This window comes from Schistocerca gregaria, chromosome 3, assembly GCF_023897955.1.
Source record: "Schistocerca gregaria isolate iqSchGreg1 chromosome 3, iqSchGreg1.2, whole genome shotgun sequence".
Taxonomy (NCBI): domain Eukaryota; kingdom Metazoa; phylum Arthropoda; class Insecta; order Orthoptera; family Acrididae; genus Schistocerca; species Schistocerca gregaria.
In genome coordinates, this window is record NC_064922.1 from 227,064,838 (window position 1) to 227,084,702 (window position 19,865).

The window sequence follows — 19,865 nt, forward strand, 5'->3', positions numbered from 1 at the left end:
GAGGTTTGTGGTCATATACTTAAATCAGAACAGTGTCCACCAAATATTTTTAGACTGATTTCCTGCCACTGATAAGCAAGTGCTGTAATATTGAAGGGCAGTCAGCTCTACCTACCACCAACTGCCACTGGCAATCGGGAAGGGACACAGCACAGTACACAGTGCCTGCTTTCCCAAATTTTGAAGGTACCAGCATAGAAGATGCTCTGAATTCTACAGTATTTCCCTCTATCATTGTCAGTACTGCTTTGAAAAACAGCTTGTTGATTTGTGTACTCAATAACTCTCTAGAGATTTGTAATCAGCATGTGTGACTGCCACTGTCATTGTTGTACTGCTGCACGGCTCTGCTTCTGTGCTAACCTGAGTAGGAGGAATGATGGCTTTTTAAATTCTGTAAATGAGCTGTGTACCACTGCTCAATGGCATCTCTGTTTGGATTCTACTGTCACCCTGATGTGCGGTGGTGGGCAGCTGCTCCAAATGGTTTGCAGCAAATTATTCAGAACAGTATTGATATCCATCTTGCTCGTTAAGTCCCTATAGTTCTGTGACAGCTTGTGGTCTCCAGTATCCTTCTGCATCAGCACTTGATGAGTTCTGTCTTCCTGTCAGACTGTGACTCATCAAACTAATTCTGTCTTAAGCTTGTCATAAGCATTTGCTATCAGTGGCACAGTTGTGAAATCCTGTACTTCTGTGGTAAAGTGGTGATGCTGGCGTAGTAAAAACTCATTTCAACTTGTGCTAACCACAGTACAGGGTTGCGGGGCCAGAATAGTTGTAATTGCACAGATAATCTTGATACAGTTGGTTTGTGAGTGACCTTGTATCTTATTTTTCAAATTATGGTTGCTGCTCAGGTCTTGTTGGCTTAAATATTATGCAGGATCTCCACTTATTGTGTGCAGTTAGAATTAGGGCTATTCATGCTTTGAGTAGCAAGTATTTACTATGCCGAGTGGTAGTGCTTGAAAAATCGTTCTCATGATCCATGAAAAGTAGGAGCTTTATTTAACAGAATAAATGCACTCAGCTCTGAGCAATGAATGGATTAGGAGACATTATACTTGAAACCATCCCTCTCCTGTAACTTAACAACTTTTGGTCCTGAGGGCTTCAGTTTGATAGAAACCATTTGTTAATATCTTTGAAAATCTCTTTAAGCAGTATTTCTAAGATTATACTTGAATTGCTATTTATCATAATGTTTGTATCATCTGAAAACAGAACAGACTTTACATCTGGTAATGTTAAAGATGGAAGATAATTTATACACACAAGAAACAGTGAGGACTCTCAATTGGAACCCTGTGGAATGCCTCATGTCATTAGGTTTTGGTAGGATGATGCCTAAAAGCTTAATACATGTCCCTTTCCTAAATGACACTCTTTGTTTCCTGACAGAGTTAGAGGATTTGTACAATCTGTGGCATTTCCTATTACTTCATAATATTCTAATTTACTTAAAAGGATGTTGTTATTTACACAGTTAAACGGCACTGAAAGACTATCATCTATTCATTATTATCTAATGAATTATGTACATTCTCACAGTATTTGTAGAAAGCCTTCTCAATATCAGAACCCTTTATAAATACAAACTGTGAGTTTGACAATATATTGTTTGCTGTCATACAGTTAAGAAGCTGTTACCTTTTCTAAAATTTTCTAGAATGCTGGAAAAAGTGAAACTGGATGGAAATTTGATGGGTTTCTTTATCTTCAGTTTTAAACAAAGGATTAACTACAGTGTATTTCAACAATTCAGGAAGTGATCCACTGATAAACAACAGAATATGCTTCTAATCTCAGAAGTACACTCTTTAATTAACATTGTTGATATTTTATCACAACCACTAGATTATGTCTACTCATGTAATGAGGGTCATGGTCATATTTTGTAGTGACTGGTCTGAGATACTCCATGGCAACATGCTTTGAACCTGAAACCCCCATTTTTCAGTAACAGTTATGAAATGCTATTTAAAAAGTTTTGCAATGGTACACTCACCTGCTACCAATGTTGCCATTTACTCTTATGCTGTCTGCCCTTCTTTATGTCTAGTTCTACCAGTCTCCTCATTCCCTGTATCCGATATTGTCTATACTGTGTTCCCTGATGTGATTATCTTCTTCTGTAGCATATTTGCTTTGATCACCGTATTATTGCCTTTAATATTTTGCGACATGTCTGGTAGTGTGCTGTAGCATTTCCCTTTTCCTATGCAGCAGAGCTGATCTATTTAAAAAAAAAAAACATTTTGAACACTCATATGATGCAAGACAATAAAAGGGTGTGACATAATGAATATGAAGACAAATATTATAAAAAGCAAGTTACATTATTTTCTAATTGAACAATGCTACTATTGTGCGGAAGATTTCATGAAGGACAAAGTGATACTTTGAGCTGGATCCCTAAAATTGAATAAACATTTATGTCAGTTATAGTAGATGCAAATACTGTAAGTTTGACAAATTTCAAATATGCAAACTCTCCACAAAGTGTTATTTTATGTGTGCCAAAATTTTAAATAAGCATATTGTAACCTTGACATGTCTCCTGTACATCAGTCATATGTTCTGCAATTGTGCACGTTATGAGATGAATAAAACACATTTCAGAGCAGATTCTGATTGACAGATAGAGCTTACTTTTTATTTTACAAGATACCTTTATTCCTTGAGTAATATTTGGCTTCATTAATCCTTGGCTTCTTTGTAGACTTTAGTCTAATCTGGGTTAGTTTTGGGGGGAAACAGTTTTAAATTAGTTAAGTACTCTATTAATGAAAGTATTGTATTTTTCATTTGGACCATGAGCTCTGTGTACATCACACCAGTTTATCCCTAAAATAATCCCTATCTGGCTTACTGATGATTCTGTTGAATTCTGGTTTAATAGATTTTATATCCTGTTCAGTATCAACATTTAACAAAAGGAACTGTGTGTCAAGGTCTGAGAGGCCATTGATTATTGGTTTTGTAATATAATTTTGTTCATTAGACCTGTTTATAATGGTATTATCAATAGCTATTGATGAACAATCCATTAGCCTAGATCGGAAGTTTGAAATGGGAATTAAGTTGAATGATAGTGTTACTTAGTAGCAAATTCTTACTGGAAGATTTTCTTAAGAAAATCTACGTTAAAATTACTAACAACCACTATTTCTTTGTTTTTTCTTGTGAAAGAAGCCAGTAGAACTTCAAGACAGTTCATGAACATATTAAAGTTACTTGTAGGTGTTCAGAACACACTTTCTATTATGAAGGATGTATTACAAAATTCTTCTGTTGCACATGTTTCCATAGACTGCTATACACAAAATTTATGAATGTCGATGCTCATAAATTTATGATACATCCTGATGACTGTGGAAACTACTCCTTTCTCCATTTCTGCTCTACAAAAGTGAGATACTAACCTAAACTCAGTAACACTTAACACATCTATACCAGTGGTCACTTGATGCTCAGACAAGCAGATTAATTCAACTGGGTTTGATGACTGTAAGTTGTCAGTGCAATTAATTAGTTCATTAAGATTATTTTCAGTCACACTGATTGAATTAAAATTGGATGGAAATAAAACTTTGCTGACTGCTAAAAATTTTTATTGCTGATACAATGTGACAAAATTATGTTATTTCATTTCTTCCTCAACTGAAGGCTTCTTTCAATCCAAACCTCTCATTAAACTTGATTTCTTTCTATCCTCCCTACCTTAAAAAGGTGCTGTTCTGGACCCTGTAAAAACTGGTATTTTGTCACCCATAAGAGTGAGTCCCTACATTAAATTTTTTGCCACTACATCCAGTCTGTTTATCCTTCCCTTTCCTGTTGAGATGAAGGCATGTCTTGTATAGCCCCCTCTACTGAGAGAATCAACAGGAACCACATCAATATGTGACCTTGCACCCAACATAAGGTACTGCTCCAACTCCAGATTAATTCTCCTGACAGAAGAGTTCAAATGGAGTCGGTCATGATATCTGAGAGCAGATAAAACTCAACCATTGATTTGCTTTGATGCTGATGCAGTCTTTGCCAAGTCACAGTCTGTATTGTAGTCAGGATCTCTGTTAGTACTGTCCCCTCCAGTACAACTACGATTTCTTCTTTGGGGAAGTCTTTGCAAAGTTATCCTAAATTCTCTCTCACCTGCTCCAACCAGCACTACGTTTAAAAAAATTGGAGGCCTGATATTCTAATCCTTGTTAATCCTACAGAACTTGGCCAACACCTCTAGCATTAGAACTACCCAATAACAAAACCTGCTCTGATTCACTTCCTTACATTGTCAATTTTCAATTTAGTACTGAAAGTTTCTTGTGTCTTGTCTACATCCACACCTGCTTGAGGCTCATTGTTTCTAACTGAAGTTACAGATCAAACTATTTTTCACATCCACCACAAAGCTGTTGTATGAAGTTCTAGACCTGTTTCTTTGGTTGCCTGCTGCCACTTCCCACCTTTCTTTGTCTTCTACCTCCTTAAACTGTCCAGATCTTTCCTAGCCCTCTGTAGTTCAACTCCAAGGACAGCAGTTTTACTTCTTGTTCCACTATCTTCCAGTCTCTACTACATATCGTACAAAACTACTGGAGAGCCTCATTTACTTTCCCAGTTCCTACACCAGTACAGTCACCCCTATGGACACAACTACAACATCCACCACACCAAAACAGACAACAATTTTATGGCAAGTCAGACACTTTTCACTCATGATCAATATAATACTTTAGTAAGAATAAGTCATTTAAATTACTGATAAACAGGACAACACATTTACAGCAATTAGGTCTATAAGTAACTGAATTGAGCATTACTAGTGGAAAGTTTCCAAATCAGCAACCAAAATTTTCCACTATTTTCTGGAAATATGTGCAAAACAATAAAGTGATATTTTCATCTGAAACTGCTCGAAAAAGAAGAAAAGTTGATGACTCTTTTGGCTTACTGTGTCAAAACATGAATGAAAATATGCCTGTGTGATCTTTTTGGAAGTGTAGAGAATCCTGACTAAAAGTATGTGGTCCAAAAGGTGCTATTACCACTAAACATTCTGAATCAAGTGAACTAGAGATTCAGGCCAATTTGTACATAGTAACAATAGTAAAGGACTTTTGCATGTGAATATGGTGCATGTATTGTAAATTCTCAGGTTACTGGGTGGCGGGCATCAAATGATCATTTGGAATACCTACCCACTTCAGGTACTTTTGTGCATGTATAGTTTTAATGGTTTTTTTGTGAAATTTAAATAATGGCAAAATCATTTCAGTGGTGCAACGTAAGCATGACGCACTTTTATTCCCAGGACAGAGGTGTACCCTGCAGCAAATGTCATCCCTCCATAAAACTGACCAATCAAACTTCATGCCACAAATGCTTGACACATGATAAGGAACAGACCACACATGAACCACATACAAATGCACAAAGCCAAATTCACAACCAAATCCAAACATAAATATATTTATATCTAAAAACAAAGATGATGTGACTTACCAAAACAAAAGTGCTAGCAGGTTGATAGACACATAAACAAACACAAACATACACACAAAATTCAAGCTTTTGCAACGAACTGTTGCTTCATCAGGAAAGAGGGAAGGAGAGGGAAAGATGAAAGGATGTGGGTTTTAACTGAGAGGGTAAGGAGTCATCCAATCCCAGGAGTGGAAAGACTTACCTTAGGGGGAAAAAAGGACAGGCTGTGTACGTGCGGATGGATATGTGTTTGTGTGCGAGTGTATACCTGTCCTTTTTTCCCTCTAAGGTAAGTCTTTCTGCTCCCGGGATTGGAATGACTCCTTACCCTCTCCCTTAAAACCCACATCCTTTCGTCTTTCCTTCTCCTTCCCTCTTTCCCGATGGTAGCGAAAGCTTGAATTTTGTGTGTATGTTTATGTGTATGTTTGTGTTTGTTTGTGTCTATCAACCTGCCAGCACTTTCGTTTGTTAAGTCACATCATCTTTGTTTTTAGATATATTTTTCCCATGTGGAATGTTTCCCTCTATAATATTTATAAATATATCTAACCACTCTTCAGTTGCGCTCTTAATTATTTAATAAAATTGCAGCCAAATAGCCATATACAGTTACTTTGCGTAACATTTTACATTTATGCATATTCATTTATCAATTTCACTCTTTTTACTGCACAGTTCTATGTGATATCGTTCACTGGCTTTGTTACGCAGTTCACATACACATATTGTGTTTGGTTTGTGATAAGTTTTGTTTTTGCAGATTAGATGATGAAAGCCGTGAATAGAAAGTCTAGTTACGACATGTCGCTGTTCGAAGTTTGGTGCTGTCCATGAGCGGTTCATCATTGTTTCGGTGCCATAGAACTCCGACCATATTTTTTCTCGTTTGTTCTCCATGATCTTCAGTTGCTTTCTGGAAGCCCTGGTGTGTGCCATCGTATATCGAAGTCTGATGTCTTCAATTAGGAATGTCTCTCTCGCTAGCAGATACACTAGTCTAGATCTTGTTGTCTTTGAGAGACCTAGTGCTCTTGTTAGATAAGTCAATTTTACCTTTTCTAGTGTTTCTAGATTTTTTTTCTGTCAGGTGGTCCCATATAACCTCCATCCCATAGGCCAGGATTGGCAAGATTTTTGTGTTGAATAATTTCGTGGCTGTTTCTAGATTGAGTAGGCAGATGTTTTTGATGTCTTGTATTACTATTATTGCTTGGGCTACATGTTCTGTTGTGTTTTGTGAAGCATTTGGTTGTTGGTTGCAATGTCACTCCTAGGTATTTAAAGTCTGATGAGTCTATTCCATCAACACACTTACTAGTCTTTTCCCCTTCTCTACATCTTACATTTCTCCTCTCCCCTATGCCCTTCCCCCCTCCCCCAGCACAGCCTCATGAGTCTGTAATTAGGAGCTCCATCCTGTTCCTACCACACCCCTGTTCAACCTCCCCACCCCAGAATGTAGCTTCCATCGGAAGCATGAGCAGTCGTGCCTGAGCCCCCATAGACACTAGCGTGTGCGTGTGCGTGTGCGTGTGCGTGTGCGTGTGCGTGTGCGCGTGCGCGCGTTCGTGTGCATGTGCATGGGTGTGTTTTCTGCTTCCGAAAAAGGACTCTTTTCATTATGTTTGCTTATGTCTCAGTGCCTCCTCTATGTGGTCAGTGGGAACATATTAATAACAGTGATTAAGTATTAATTTAGAACTAGAGTCATAAACTAGAATTTAAGACACTCCATCCAAGAATGACCTTTATAGTCATTACCATTTACCCCATTTACCTTGTAACTCCAAAGGTGACTTTAAATTGTGAAACTAAATTGTAAGAATGAAATAAATCTAAAATGAAGACAATTAATGTAAAAATTATGGCTACAAAGAGTCAGAACTTTCAGCTAGTTGCCCAGTGCCATGAGCAATGGAGACAGATTCTGAGCATGTCAGCTGCAATGTGTGTGAAAGACTAAAAATGTATGTGATAGTGTTGGGTTGTTTGGGGGAGAAGACCAAACAGTGAGGTCATCGGTCGCATTGGATTAAGGAACCATCCAGACATTTGCCTGGAGGGAATCAGTGAAATCACGGAAAACCTAAATGTGAGTCCAGTGTCAATCACTGCACCACATCGCTCAGTAATGTATGTTATGTGTTAAACTCTGTTTTACTTCATCCGTCACATGTGACAGTTGTTCACAGACTGAGACAACTTCAAATTTTCTTGTTAGTCTCTGAAGTGAACTGAAATATTACTTTTTGAAGCATGTTGTGATGTGCTGCAGTGAACTAAAGACCATTTAAATTATTATCTCAAAAAGTATTATCAATAATTTTAGCAATTTATTATGCTATTCACTGACAGTATTATCATATAATAAACTATATTTTTGATTTTCTTGAAGTCAAGGCACTTTTGGATTTTGAAATCAAGAACATATGTGTGATCTTAACTTGGTTAGGGAGTTTTCTGCATTCTAATCTGATTTGCAGCTAGCTTTCCTGCACACGTTTTTCACGTCTTAATTGCTTTTGTTTTATTTCTTCTGTTATGAGGCTGCCATTCACAAGCAATTTGTTTTACATAATAAAAATAATTTTGTTCAATTCTAAATCATAAATGGTCATTGCCTTCATTTACATAAGTGAACTATTGTATGGTATTAACTTTGATGACAGCTGTGAAGCATGACAGCAGTTTCAAACAATTGCCAGTGTAGTCAGTAAAAATTCAATGATTCTACAGCCAAGTTGATCAAAGGGAGTGATGCATAACCAGTGGCATGTGACATGTTTTTGAGCCAAATTCTCTACTAGTAGGTTGAACATTTATTCAATCCCCTGCTATTTTGACCATAAGTTTCAGTAGCAATTTTATTAGTTGAAAGATAGAGGGCAGCTCACACGATTGGTATGCAGTTGAATGAGTCAGAATTTTTTTTTCTTAGATGTATTTATTTGGAATTCTTCTTTGTTAGACAGCTAGATTCGGCTTTTTAAGTTATTATCAAGTGTTTAGCTAGAACAAGGTGCCACATGCATGTAAATGACAACATATTTACATGATGTGCTACCATTTTGTTTGGTTGACTAATAAATATACCATAAGTGGGAAAAAGCTGCCTTCATCCAACAAATTCATGGCTGTGGTGCCCATTGTGAAAAAGTATTATCTAGTGGACTGAAAATTTTCATCACAGTTGCACTCTATTTATTTTCTTGAGACATCATTCTGTAGCTAGGAATATCTCATGCTCAGTAAATTGAAATTAACCGGATTATTAGTGTATCTAATTACTCATGTGTCTATTCTTATCAGGTCATACATAAACACTTATTTGACATAGGTTTTAAGCAAGATTGGACTAGAGCTCAAAGATGAAAACATTGATAAACTGGCCACAGCCACAGCTGGTGCAATTGAGCGCTTACTGAATGATGTACATGAAAAAATCAAAGAGAAAGAAACTGAAAAACTGAAAACAACAGAAATACTAATCGAGAAACTTGTTGATAAACCAGGTAAGTTCATTCTTTTTCATATGCTACAATTACCTAAGACCTCTTACTGAAAATCAGTCTTCTGTCCCACATCTTTTACTGGTCTGATAGTTGCAATGATGGTAACAAAAATAGTGTAGGCCATTTAATCCTTAATGAATGTTAAAATCATAAGTGAAAATATTGAGCCACACACAGGTAGATTATGAATGTTGTAGGAAACATTAGATTGGATACCACAAACATCAAAAAAAGTTTTGCATCACTTTAGTTCAGAGAGTTCCAGAACCTGTACAGAAAATTGGAATTGGGATCAACATAATCATTTCTGCCATTTTTATTGCTCGTGAAAACCACACATTGCATGTTATGCCACAATACAGTGAGACCTTAAGAGGTGGCGGTCCAGATTGATGTACACACCGGTATCTCTAATACCCAGTAGCACATCCTCTTGCATTGATACATGCCTGTATTCTTTGTGACATACTATTCACAAGTTCATCAATGCACTGTTGGTCCAGATTATCCCACTCCTCAATGTAAATGTGGCTTAGATCCCTCAGAGTGGTTGGTGGGTCACGTTGTCCATAAACAGCCCAGGCATGTTCAATAGGGTTAATGTCTGAAGAATGCAGCTAATATGGTTGCACCGTTGGTCAGAGGATGGCATTCATGAATCATACAGCTGTTACAGTGCCTTCCATGACCACCAGCGGTGTTTATTGGCCCCACATATTGCCACCCCTGGACAGTGTGTCTAAGGTATTCAGCCTGACCGGGTTGGCTCCAAACATGTTTCTGACGATTGTCTGGTTGAAGGCATATGCATCACTCATTGGTGAAGAGAATGTGATGCCAATCCTGAGCTGTCCGTTCAGCATGTTGTTGGGGCCATCTGTACCATGCTCCATGGTGTCATGGTTGCAAGGATGGACCACGCCATTGACATTGGGAGTGAAATTCCGCATGGTGCAGCCTATGGCACACAGTTTGAGTCATAACACGATGTCCTTTGGCTGCACAAAAAGCATTATTCAACATGGTGGTATTGCTGTCAGGGTTCCTCCAAGCCATAAATTGTAGGTAGCAGTCATTCACTGCAGTAGTAGCCCTTGGGCAGCCTGAGCCAGACATGTCATTGACAGTTCCTGTCTCTCTGTTTCTTCTCCATGTCCAAACAACATCGCTTTGGTTCACTCTGAGACACCTGGACACTTCACTTGTTGGGAGCCCTTTCTATGCGGAACTAGTATTTAATTTAGGGGCGACTAGACACTTCAACAAGAACAACAAACAACAGGATTAGCATTGCCACAACTAACAAATAGCCTCTAGTCCCTTAATGTTACATCAGTGCCCATTTCCAACAGGCCATGGTTGATGGTTAATGGAGATGTGTGCCTTCAATAACTGCTTACACAACGTTACTGATTTACATAATTTTTTAATAATAGGTCACTGAAAAATGAATCTTAAACCACTTCATAGAAAGGGTGGTTAAATAACTGTTCCTTTGATTAATCAGGTAATAAATTCTCAACCAGTAACAGTAACAAACAACATCACTTCCAATTAAAAACTTACAGAATCGTAACGATAGAAAGGTACCTTACAAACTTCAAAATTCACTTTCATTTTACACACAGATATAAAAACATATTCAAATCTCACAGTTAGCATATTTGTCAAATTCCAGTATTTATAACCCCCTGAACTACAGCACAGAACTGACAATTTCAAATCTGTCCAATGAGTTATCCTAATAACAGAAAATTATGTTCACAAATAAGCCTGCAAAAGGCAAAGATCCCGAGTTTGAGTCTCGGTCTGGCACACAGTTTTAATCTGCCAGGAAGTTTCATATCAGCGCACACTCTGCTGCAGAGTGAAAATATTCTGAAGAAATATAACAACTTTATGACAACGCCCATTCTGCATTGGTCACACTTTTACACTTTTGTAAATTTTGTTGAAAAGTGATAGTTACTGATCAATCTCCACACAGTTAAGTAAACTAACACCGCAGAAGTCACTGAAGGTTAATACACATACCGTATTCCACTGCTTTCTTCTCCAATATCATGACAGCACAGCGTGTTCAGGTTGGACCCATGCTGTCTTGTTTATCTGCCGTGGCAAAACACCCACAAACAACATCGGCCACAGCTCGCCGTAAATTGTGTCCTTATAATTGCAGAGCCCATGGCTTATCATTCCACAGCAGCATTGAATTCCCAAGCACCATCAGTTCGTTACCTCAGAGAACCAGAATTATTAATGCACAATTCGGACCATCCAGACCCCAACACTCTGCCGATCTGTCCTTCTTGCCCTTTCTGGGCACATGATTGAACCGTCTAGGCAAGGTTGAACTACAGACAACACGAGCCTTGTACCTCCATGGCGGAATGACTGGAACTGATCGGCTATCGGACCCCCTCCGTCTAATCGGCACTGCTCATGCATGGTTGTTTACATCTTTGGGTGGGTTCAGTGACATCTCTGAACAGTCAAAGGGACTGTGTCTGTGATACAATATCCACAGTCAATGACTGTCTTCAAGAGTTCTGGGAACCAGGATGATGCAAAACTTTTTTTGATGTATGTAGATTGCATTAGGTAGAAAAGGTGCCTTATAGCTTCATACTCTGGTGACCAGCATATAAGGAAGAGTTTATCAAATGTTTAACTGTTGCTTTCAAACTATATTGCTGCTCTGGACAATCTAGACCTTTTCACATGTGATTGCAGACTTTCTTGCCATATTCCAGCTATGAAATTTTCTCAGGTTGTCAGCCAAGTGGCATCGTGATCTTGTCACAGTGCTTCAGTGGATTCTGTATCCATCGTCTTGAAGCAAAGATGATAAATATTTGCCTGAAGATGATGGATACAGACTTCACTGAAACATTGCAACAAGATGATGACACAACACGGCTGATAACTCGAGAAGATTTCATAACTAATCTAGAACTTCTTCACCCAGTGGTGTAGGTCAAGATTGAAAAAATGAGGAACCACAGAAGCTTTAAACATAATCTGAGCCCCAAGGTTGTGGTTTCTTGTCCCAGTTTGAACTGATGGACAAATTTTGTATCAAATGCATCTATATCAGCTTGAGCAATTGGTTGCTGGATAGCATAAAAATATTTTTGAACAGAGTTCTGAACACAGAGTGTGCATAAAGGCCAAATATATTTGCAACAGTAGGAACACCACACTTAAAAATATGATGGCTTAGGTCACCTGCTTGTAGTTCAATGATGTAGTTCATTGACAAAGGATTGAAATTTCATGGTGGCTACATTCCAGATTTAAAATTTTTCAGGTGTTAATTGCGATGCACTAATATTACAATAGAAGGATTGATACAGAATGATCACTGATGTGCCCATTTCATAAAGAAAACTATCTGGCATCCCTAGAATAACAGCTAACAGTATTCAGTTCTTTAGAGAGAGAGAGAGAGAGAGAGAGAGAGAGAGAGAGAGAGAGAGAGAGAGAGAGAGAGAGAGAGAGAGAGTCACTCTAAGCAGTTGCACAGTTGAATATTGCTTATTTTTGCGATAACAGTATGTGTCCATCAGTGAGTCTATGAAAGTGGCTAAGACAGACTTCTGCTATTTGTCATGTTTTGGAGAAACTGTGACAGATAAAATATTTTCTGCTGACAATGCTGCACAGATTCAGTCTGTTTTTTAATGGCATCACAGAACCACCAAAAATTGTTTTAATGTGTATTTATTCACAGACAATAAGTTGCGGTCAAGCGACCATCTTCAAATCACAGATTAACATTACATTGAGTTAAAGTGGGTAACCTACTGTGAACAGCATAGTGAATGAATTATCATAACCAAGACAGGCAGGAAGCCAACTCCCACCACAGTAGTACATGTTTATATACCAAATAGATCTGCAGATGATAGGAGACTGAAAGACTGTAAGATGAGATAAAGAAAATTATTCTCATAGTTAAAGGACTTAAAGATGTAATTGTGAAGGGTGACTGAAAAGCAGTAGCATATAAATAAAGAGAAGGAAAAAATAGTAGGAGAATGAAATGAAAGAGGAAGCTGCCTGGTAGAATTTTGCACAGAGTATAATTTAACAATTGCTAAAACTTGGTTAAGAATCATGTAAAAAGATTTTACATGTGGAAGAGACCTGAGCATACTGGAAGGTTCCACATTGATTTATAATGGTGAGAGAGAGATTTTGAAACCAGATTTTAAACTGTGAGACATTTCCAGGGACAGATGTGAACTCTGACCATCATTTATTTGTTGTGGACTGCAGACAAAAACTGGAGAAATTGGAAAAAGGTAAAATATTAAGAAGATGGGACCTGGAGGCATGGGAGGCAAAAACAAAGAATAGAAGGTCTGTAAATCATCAGCATTTCAAATGTACGCTGAACAATGGTAACTCTTAGGGAAATAGCAGCAAGGAATGGGAAGGAACACCAGGTGCATTCAGTGTGTATACCTGGGGCCCCATTCAGCATGTTGAAGATGCTGTTCCAGCAGCCACTGATGGAAGAGGGTGCAATCAACTTCAGATTGTGGCCCTCTTTCAGAGGGTGCTACCCATTTAGCTGACTGTTTGTGGGGTGCACACAAGAATTTTTTTTATATATTAGATAATGAAAGCTGTATAAAACCAAAAAGTACCAGTGTAAGTTACAAAGAAATGCACCCAACAGCAGAACATTAAAATCCTAGTGACTGACTGCCAAAGCATTGAAAACAAAATGCCAGTTTGAAGCACTCTTAAAAGGCAGTGAAGCTCACATAATACTATGTGCAGAAAGCTGATTGAAATGGAAGCAGACAGTAATGATATTTTTGGGGAAAATTTAAGCATATAGTAAAAGATAGATCAGTAAGAAATGGAGGTGGTATATTTGTCACAGTAGACAAGAAACTCAAATCCATTGGGATATAATTTGAGGCTGCATGCAAGATTGTTTAGGTGAGACTCTGTATCATGTGTGTGCATAAAATTATAATTGGAACCTGCTATCAACCCTCAAACTCACCTCTTGATGTAACCAAAAAACTTAGAGAAAATTTTAGTTCACTTGTACGAAAAGTCCTGAATCATACTATAATCTTCAGAAGAGACTTTAAACATCCAACAGTTAATTCAGATCATTACAATTTTGTTAGTGGTGGGCAACTGTGAAACATTATTAAATGCTTTCTCTGAATATATAGTTTGGGGCTTCACTCAAGATGTAAATATACTAGATCTCTTGGCAACAAATAGATCTGATGTCTTCAAGGATGTCCACATTGTAACTGGTATCATGGAGCACGAGGCAGTTATAGCAACCATGAATATCAAAATACAAAGGGCAACTAATACAAGTAGAAATATTTGTATGTTAAGTAAACTAGACAGAGAAGGCGTAGTGTAACATCTCAGTGAGGAACTTTAAACTTTTAGTTCAGGTCAGGAGCATGTAGAGGAACTGTGGCTCAAATTTAAAAGAATAGTTGACTATGTGCTGGATAGATATGTACCCAAAAGAAAAGTTCATGATGGAAGGGAGCATCAGTGGTATACAGTCACTCTAAAGAAATGGAGGCTACTGCATAATAGGTATAAAACTAAGCACTGGACTACAGATAGAGATAAGCTGAGTGAAATGTGTTTGGGTGTCAAGAGAGCAATGCACAAAGCCTTCAGTGAGTACTGTAGCACAATACTATACAACTGTAGCACAATACTATCAAAAGATCTTTTACAAAACACAAAGAAATTCTGGTCTTATGAAAAGACTGTTAGTGACACCAGACACTCGTGGATGAGAAAGAAACTGAAATTGTGGATAGCAAACCAAAAGCAGAAATGCCTAACTGTGTTTCCAAATCTTCCTGTACAAAGTAAAACCCAAGAGTGTTTGCCCAATTTAATTCTTGTACACCTAAAAATACAAGTGAAATAGATATGTCAATGGCAATGAGAAATAGCTGAAATCACTAAAACTGAACAAAGATCCAGGGCGCAATGAAATCCATATAAGAGTCTATACCCAATTCACAGATGAGTTAGCTCCTTTGGTAATATGATGTAAATACCTTGAGCAAAAGACCACTCCCAGTAGCTGGAAGAAAGCACAAGTCACACCTGCATACAAGAAAGATAGCAGAAGTATTCCATATAACTATCATTCAATATCCTTGACACAGATCTGTTGTAGACTCTAAGAACATATTCTGAGCTCAAACATAATGGGACATCTCAAAACAGAATGACCTCTTCCATGACAATCAACATGAATTTTAAAGACACTGATTCACACTTTTCTCATGTGATGTACTATAAGCCATAGATCAAGGTGTTCTAAAGGTAGAAATCAGAGAATGAGAGATGTAGATAGACTTAACAACAGTTTAGATAAAAACTATTTACTTAACTCAGTGAGTTGCAGAACATGAATGCTCTCAGATTCAATAGAATATCTAGAGGGTCCAAATCTGTAGCCAAGTGGAACAGAGAGAGGGGTGAGTACTTGCTGGTGTGTATCACAATACTGAAGGGGTGAGAAAAGCTTGTAGTGGCGTGTTATACACTTCAGTAGTGGTAATACCAGCTAAGGAGGGTGTGACCATGGGGCGACCATCAGTTGGCAGCCACTTGTTGCTGTGTGGTTGCCTGTCAGAGCAGTATTCATAACACCTGGTGCCAACTTGTGAACTAGGAATATACATTCCCGGTGTGGTATCTGTAATGAACGACATGACATTCCTTCCCTCCCCCTCCCTCTACCTCCTCAATATCATTGTGTATGGGTGCCACTGAGGAGGCAGTCAGTTATTGTCTAATGCTTCCTCTGAAACTTCAAAAACCTGTTGTTTCTTCAATGTATCTATCTGCATCTACATATAAATTCATACTCTGCAAATCACTGTAGACTGCATGGCAGAGGGTGTGTCCCATTGTAACAGTTATTAGGACTTTCTCCCGTCCCAGTGACATATGGAGTGCAGGAAGTATGTCTATTTAAATGCCTCTGTGTGTGATGTGATAAGTCTGTCTTGTCCACTTATCCCTATGGGAGCAAATGTAGGGCATTGTAGTATATTCCTAGAGTCATCATTCAAAGATGGGTGCTGAAATTTTGGAAGCATGCTTTCTCAGGATAGCTTATGTCTATCTTCATGAGTTTACCGATTCAGTTCTTACATCTCTGTGACAATCACTTGCAGGCCACACAAATCTGTGACCATTCATGTTGGCATTCTCTGTATACACTCAATATCCCCCATCAGTCTTACCTGATGCAGGTTGCACACACTTGAGCAATAATCTAGGATGGGTCACACAAGTGATTTGTAACTAGTCTCCTTTGTGGACTGGTTGCACTTCCCTAGTATTCTACCAATAAACAAACCTGCTTTATCAATGACTGAGCCTATGTGATCATTCCAGTCCATGTCCCTATGAAGTGTTACACCCAGGTATTTATCTGCATTTACCATTCCAATTGTGACTCACTGATATTATAGTTGTGGCATACAGTTTTTTTTTCATTTTATGAAGTGCACAATTTTATATTTATGATCATATAAGGCAAGTTGCCAGTCTTTCCACCAACATAAAACCTTATCAAAATCTGACTGAATATTTTTGCAGTTTCTTTCAGACTATACATATGATAGATAACAGCATCATGTGCAAAAAGTCTGAGGCTACTATTAATATTGTCTGTAAGATCATTAATATACAGGGTAATCAGAAAAAGTCTCAAAAGCCTCTAATGGTGTTGGACGTAGGTTGTGTAGTGAGAAGTAATTTTTAGGAAAAGAATCTGATACATTGCGCCATTTTAAACTAATTAGCTTTGAAGGCCATTGTGCATACAAATTCAAGAAGCCTGTCAGATACAATTACTGCAAGTTGATCTCATAGATGATAGAGCACAACTGCTCAGCCTCTGATCCAGATTCAGTCCTTACTACCTTCTCATGCCCAATTATTGTATCACTCTCTTGTTTGGTTTAAGGAAATCAGAGAACACTTTGTTTTTTTATACTTCCTCTGTTAAGCCACTTGAATCTATGCACACAACAGCCTAATTAGCCAGTTTGGAAACAGTACAACATATTGAATTTTTATCTTACCAATTATTTCTCAGCACAACCTACCTTGCAACACTCTTACGAGCTTTTGAGACTGTTTTTGACCATCCCGTATAAAATAAATAGCAAAGGACCCAACACGCTTCCCATGGTACACCTTACCTTTCTACATCTGTCACTGACTCTCCATCCAAGATAACTTGCTGCATCCTCCCTACCAAGAAATTCTAAATTCAGTTACAAATTTCACTTGACATCCTATTTGTTCATACTTTTGAATAATGAGTTGTGAGTGTAGTACTGAACCAAATGCTTTTTAGAAATTGAGAAATACTGCATCTTTCTGGCTGCCTTGAGTTGTTCACCACAGACACCAGGTACTGTTTGTCTATTCCTAATTCATAGGTTGGCACCAGGTTTTAGGGATACCCACATGAGAGGTAGCCATACAGCAGCTAGCAGCTGCCAACCAATGGCTGCCTCATGGACATGCTTTCCTCAGGCAGTGCCCCTATCAGAATGTATAAGTGGATGCCACAAGCCATCATCAGGCCTCTTCAGTATTGTGACGTACACCTATAGGTATCCAGCCTCTCTCTCTATTCTACTGTGTATTATGGACTTTGACACTCTGGATATTCTATTGTATCTGACTGCGTTCATGATATGCAAGTTACCGAGTTAAGTATATGACTTTTTACCTAACTGTTGTGTCTTGCATTCTCTGCTTTCTGCATTTAGAGCCCATAGATCACCACAGGATAAAAAAATATTGCCACCACATCTGGTCCTTTATTCAGCTGTTGTTATTTGGTGAATTTATGCCTTGCTGAGACAGAAGCACTATGACAATGAAGATAGTGTGTGTTTCTTGCAGATTTGTGGACAAACAGTGTGCTTGCCTACAGCATTCCTAGTGTATTGAGTCTGTCAGGACATTCTGACCTGCAGCTGCTGTTTTCATTATGGTCTGTATACAGAAGCTGATATTTTTTTGCATTTTCTTCTCTGTGACTTCTAATTAAAAAATTCTTTACAGTTCCAGTGTTTAAATTTTTTTACTATTTAGTGTCTACTGTGTACTGAATCATGGCCACATACCACAGGAGCTGTCTCTAAGCCAAGCTATTCAGTTACAAGCTCAGAAAATTCAACAATCAACAACTTATGGATGGAATGGTGAAATGTATGTCATTCCAAATTATTGTGATGATATCGCTCTGTGCACTACAAGCAGTGCTGCCACAAGCGCCACCTGTCTATGCATCACAGTTCCCACCATTTGATGCACAGCAGAAAAACTGATTTGGATACCATGCTGAGCTCCACACCCTGCTTACTGCACACCATACTCAAGGTGTGGACAGAAAATAACATTTTTTGGCAACAGTATTTGTTGCAGCTTATGTCTTGGCATATACACTTTTCCTACTGTCCATGCTAAAAGTGTAGACTATGAGGATTTGATTGCTGCATTAGACAAGTACTTTGATCCACAAATGAACATGACTGCTGCTTGTTACAAGTTTTTCAGATTTTTAGACCACCTTGTCAGACTATTAAACAGGGGGTAGCTAATTTACAATGCAAGACCAGGCATAGCAAGGTTAAGTGTGAATGTGGGAGATACTACAGTGATGCCATGAATCAAGATGATATTACCCAGGAAGTGTACTAACTCCACAATTGGTGCACAAGTACTAAAGTATCTGGATCCTAGTTTGAAACAAGTGTCAGATTTAAAGGAGTCCAGTACTCTTATGATAGTGCTTTGGTTGACTTTGACTCTCATTACATTTCTGTGGAGCAAAAGATGTACAACAGCAAACGAGTCATGCACCCAATTCACAGGCTACATCATTTCAAGACACAGCCAGGGCAGCACCATAAACAGCAGAAGCAGTGTGCTATGCAGATCGCACATGGTGTCAAATCTTGCCCTCAGAGCTTCATGTCATACATACAGCAAGCGTACCTCTCCCACGATGCAAAATGTTTTGATTGTGGCAAGCATCGGCATGTACAATCAGCGTGTTTGCAAAAGTGAAAGTTACACAAGCCATCTGTTCCTCATACCAAATTCAGTCTGTGAACTTCATTGTCATACTTTCAAAGCCATCTAGTGCTAGTCATGGTTCCAAGTCAGTGTTGAAATCAGTGTTGCAGAAATCTCAGAACTCTTCTTGTTTTCAGCAGCAAGCAAACAAACTTTGTCACTTTATAGATTGCAAACTGCAATGTATGCATCCAGTTGGCTAAGGAAAATTCAATGACAATTTTGAACAGATGCATTTATGAACCATTAGGAAAGCCTAAATTCTACAAGTCATGGACAATTCTCTTAGCTTACTACAGTCATGTTATCCAAGTCCTTGGTGTTTGTAGCCTGCTTGCAGCTTTTTGCAATATTGCAAAGACAATTTCATGCATAGTGTTGTGTCCATAGTACAGTCAAAACATGTTTGGTATTTATTTGTTCAATTTGTCTGGGTTGCAAATTCATGTCAATAAATATTTCTGTGCCTCAATGTTTCAAAACTCTGTGCAGAATTCAGTGAACTTTTTAATGAAAAAGGTACGAAGATTAGTGTTTAGCATATCATTGACAAGATGGTCATCAGAGATGAAGCACAAGTTCAATTAATGAAAGGACGGGAAAAGAAATTGGCCATGCCCTTTCAAAGGAACCATCCTGCCATTTGTCTTAAGTGATTTAGGGAAATCACAGAAAATCTTAATCTGGATGGCCAGAAGTTGATTTGAACTGTCGCCCTCCTGA

General features: G+C 38.2%; 1 protein-coding gene across 2 annotated transcripts in view; it reads left to right on the forward strand.

The window, feature by feature from the left end:
• Positions 1-19,865, forward strand: part of LOC126354303 (sperm flagellar protein 1-like) — a 153,801-nt gene that overhangs the window by 88,213 nt on the left and 45,723 nt on the right. For both annotated transcript variants that reach the window (XM_050003858.1, XM_050003859.1), the window contains exon 3: positions 8,840-9,014. In XM_050003858.1, the coding sequence (XP_049859815.1) occupies positions 8,840-9,014 (175 nt within the window). The remainder of the gene's footprint in view (positions 1-8,839; positions 9,015-19,865) is intronic.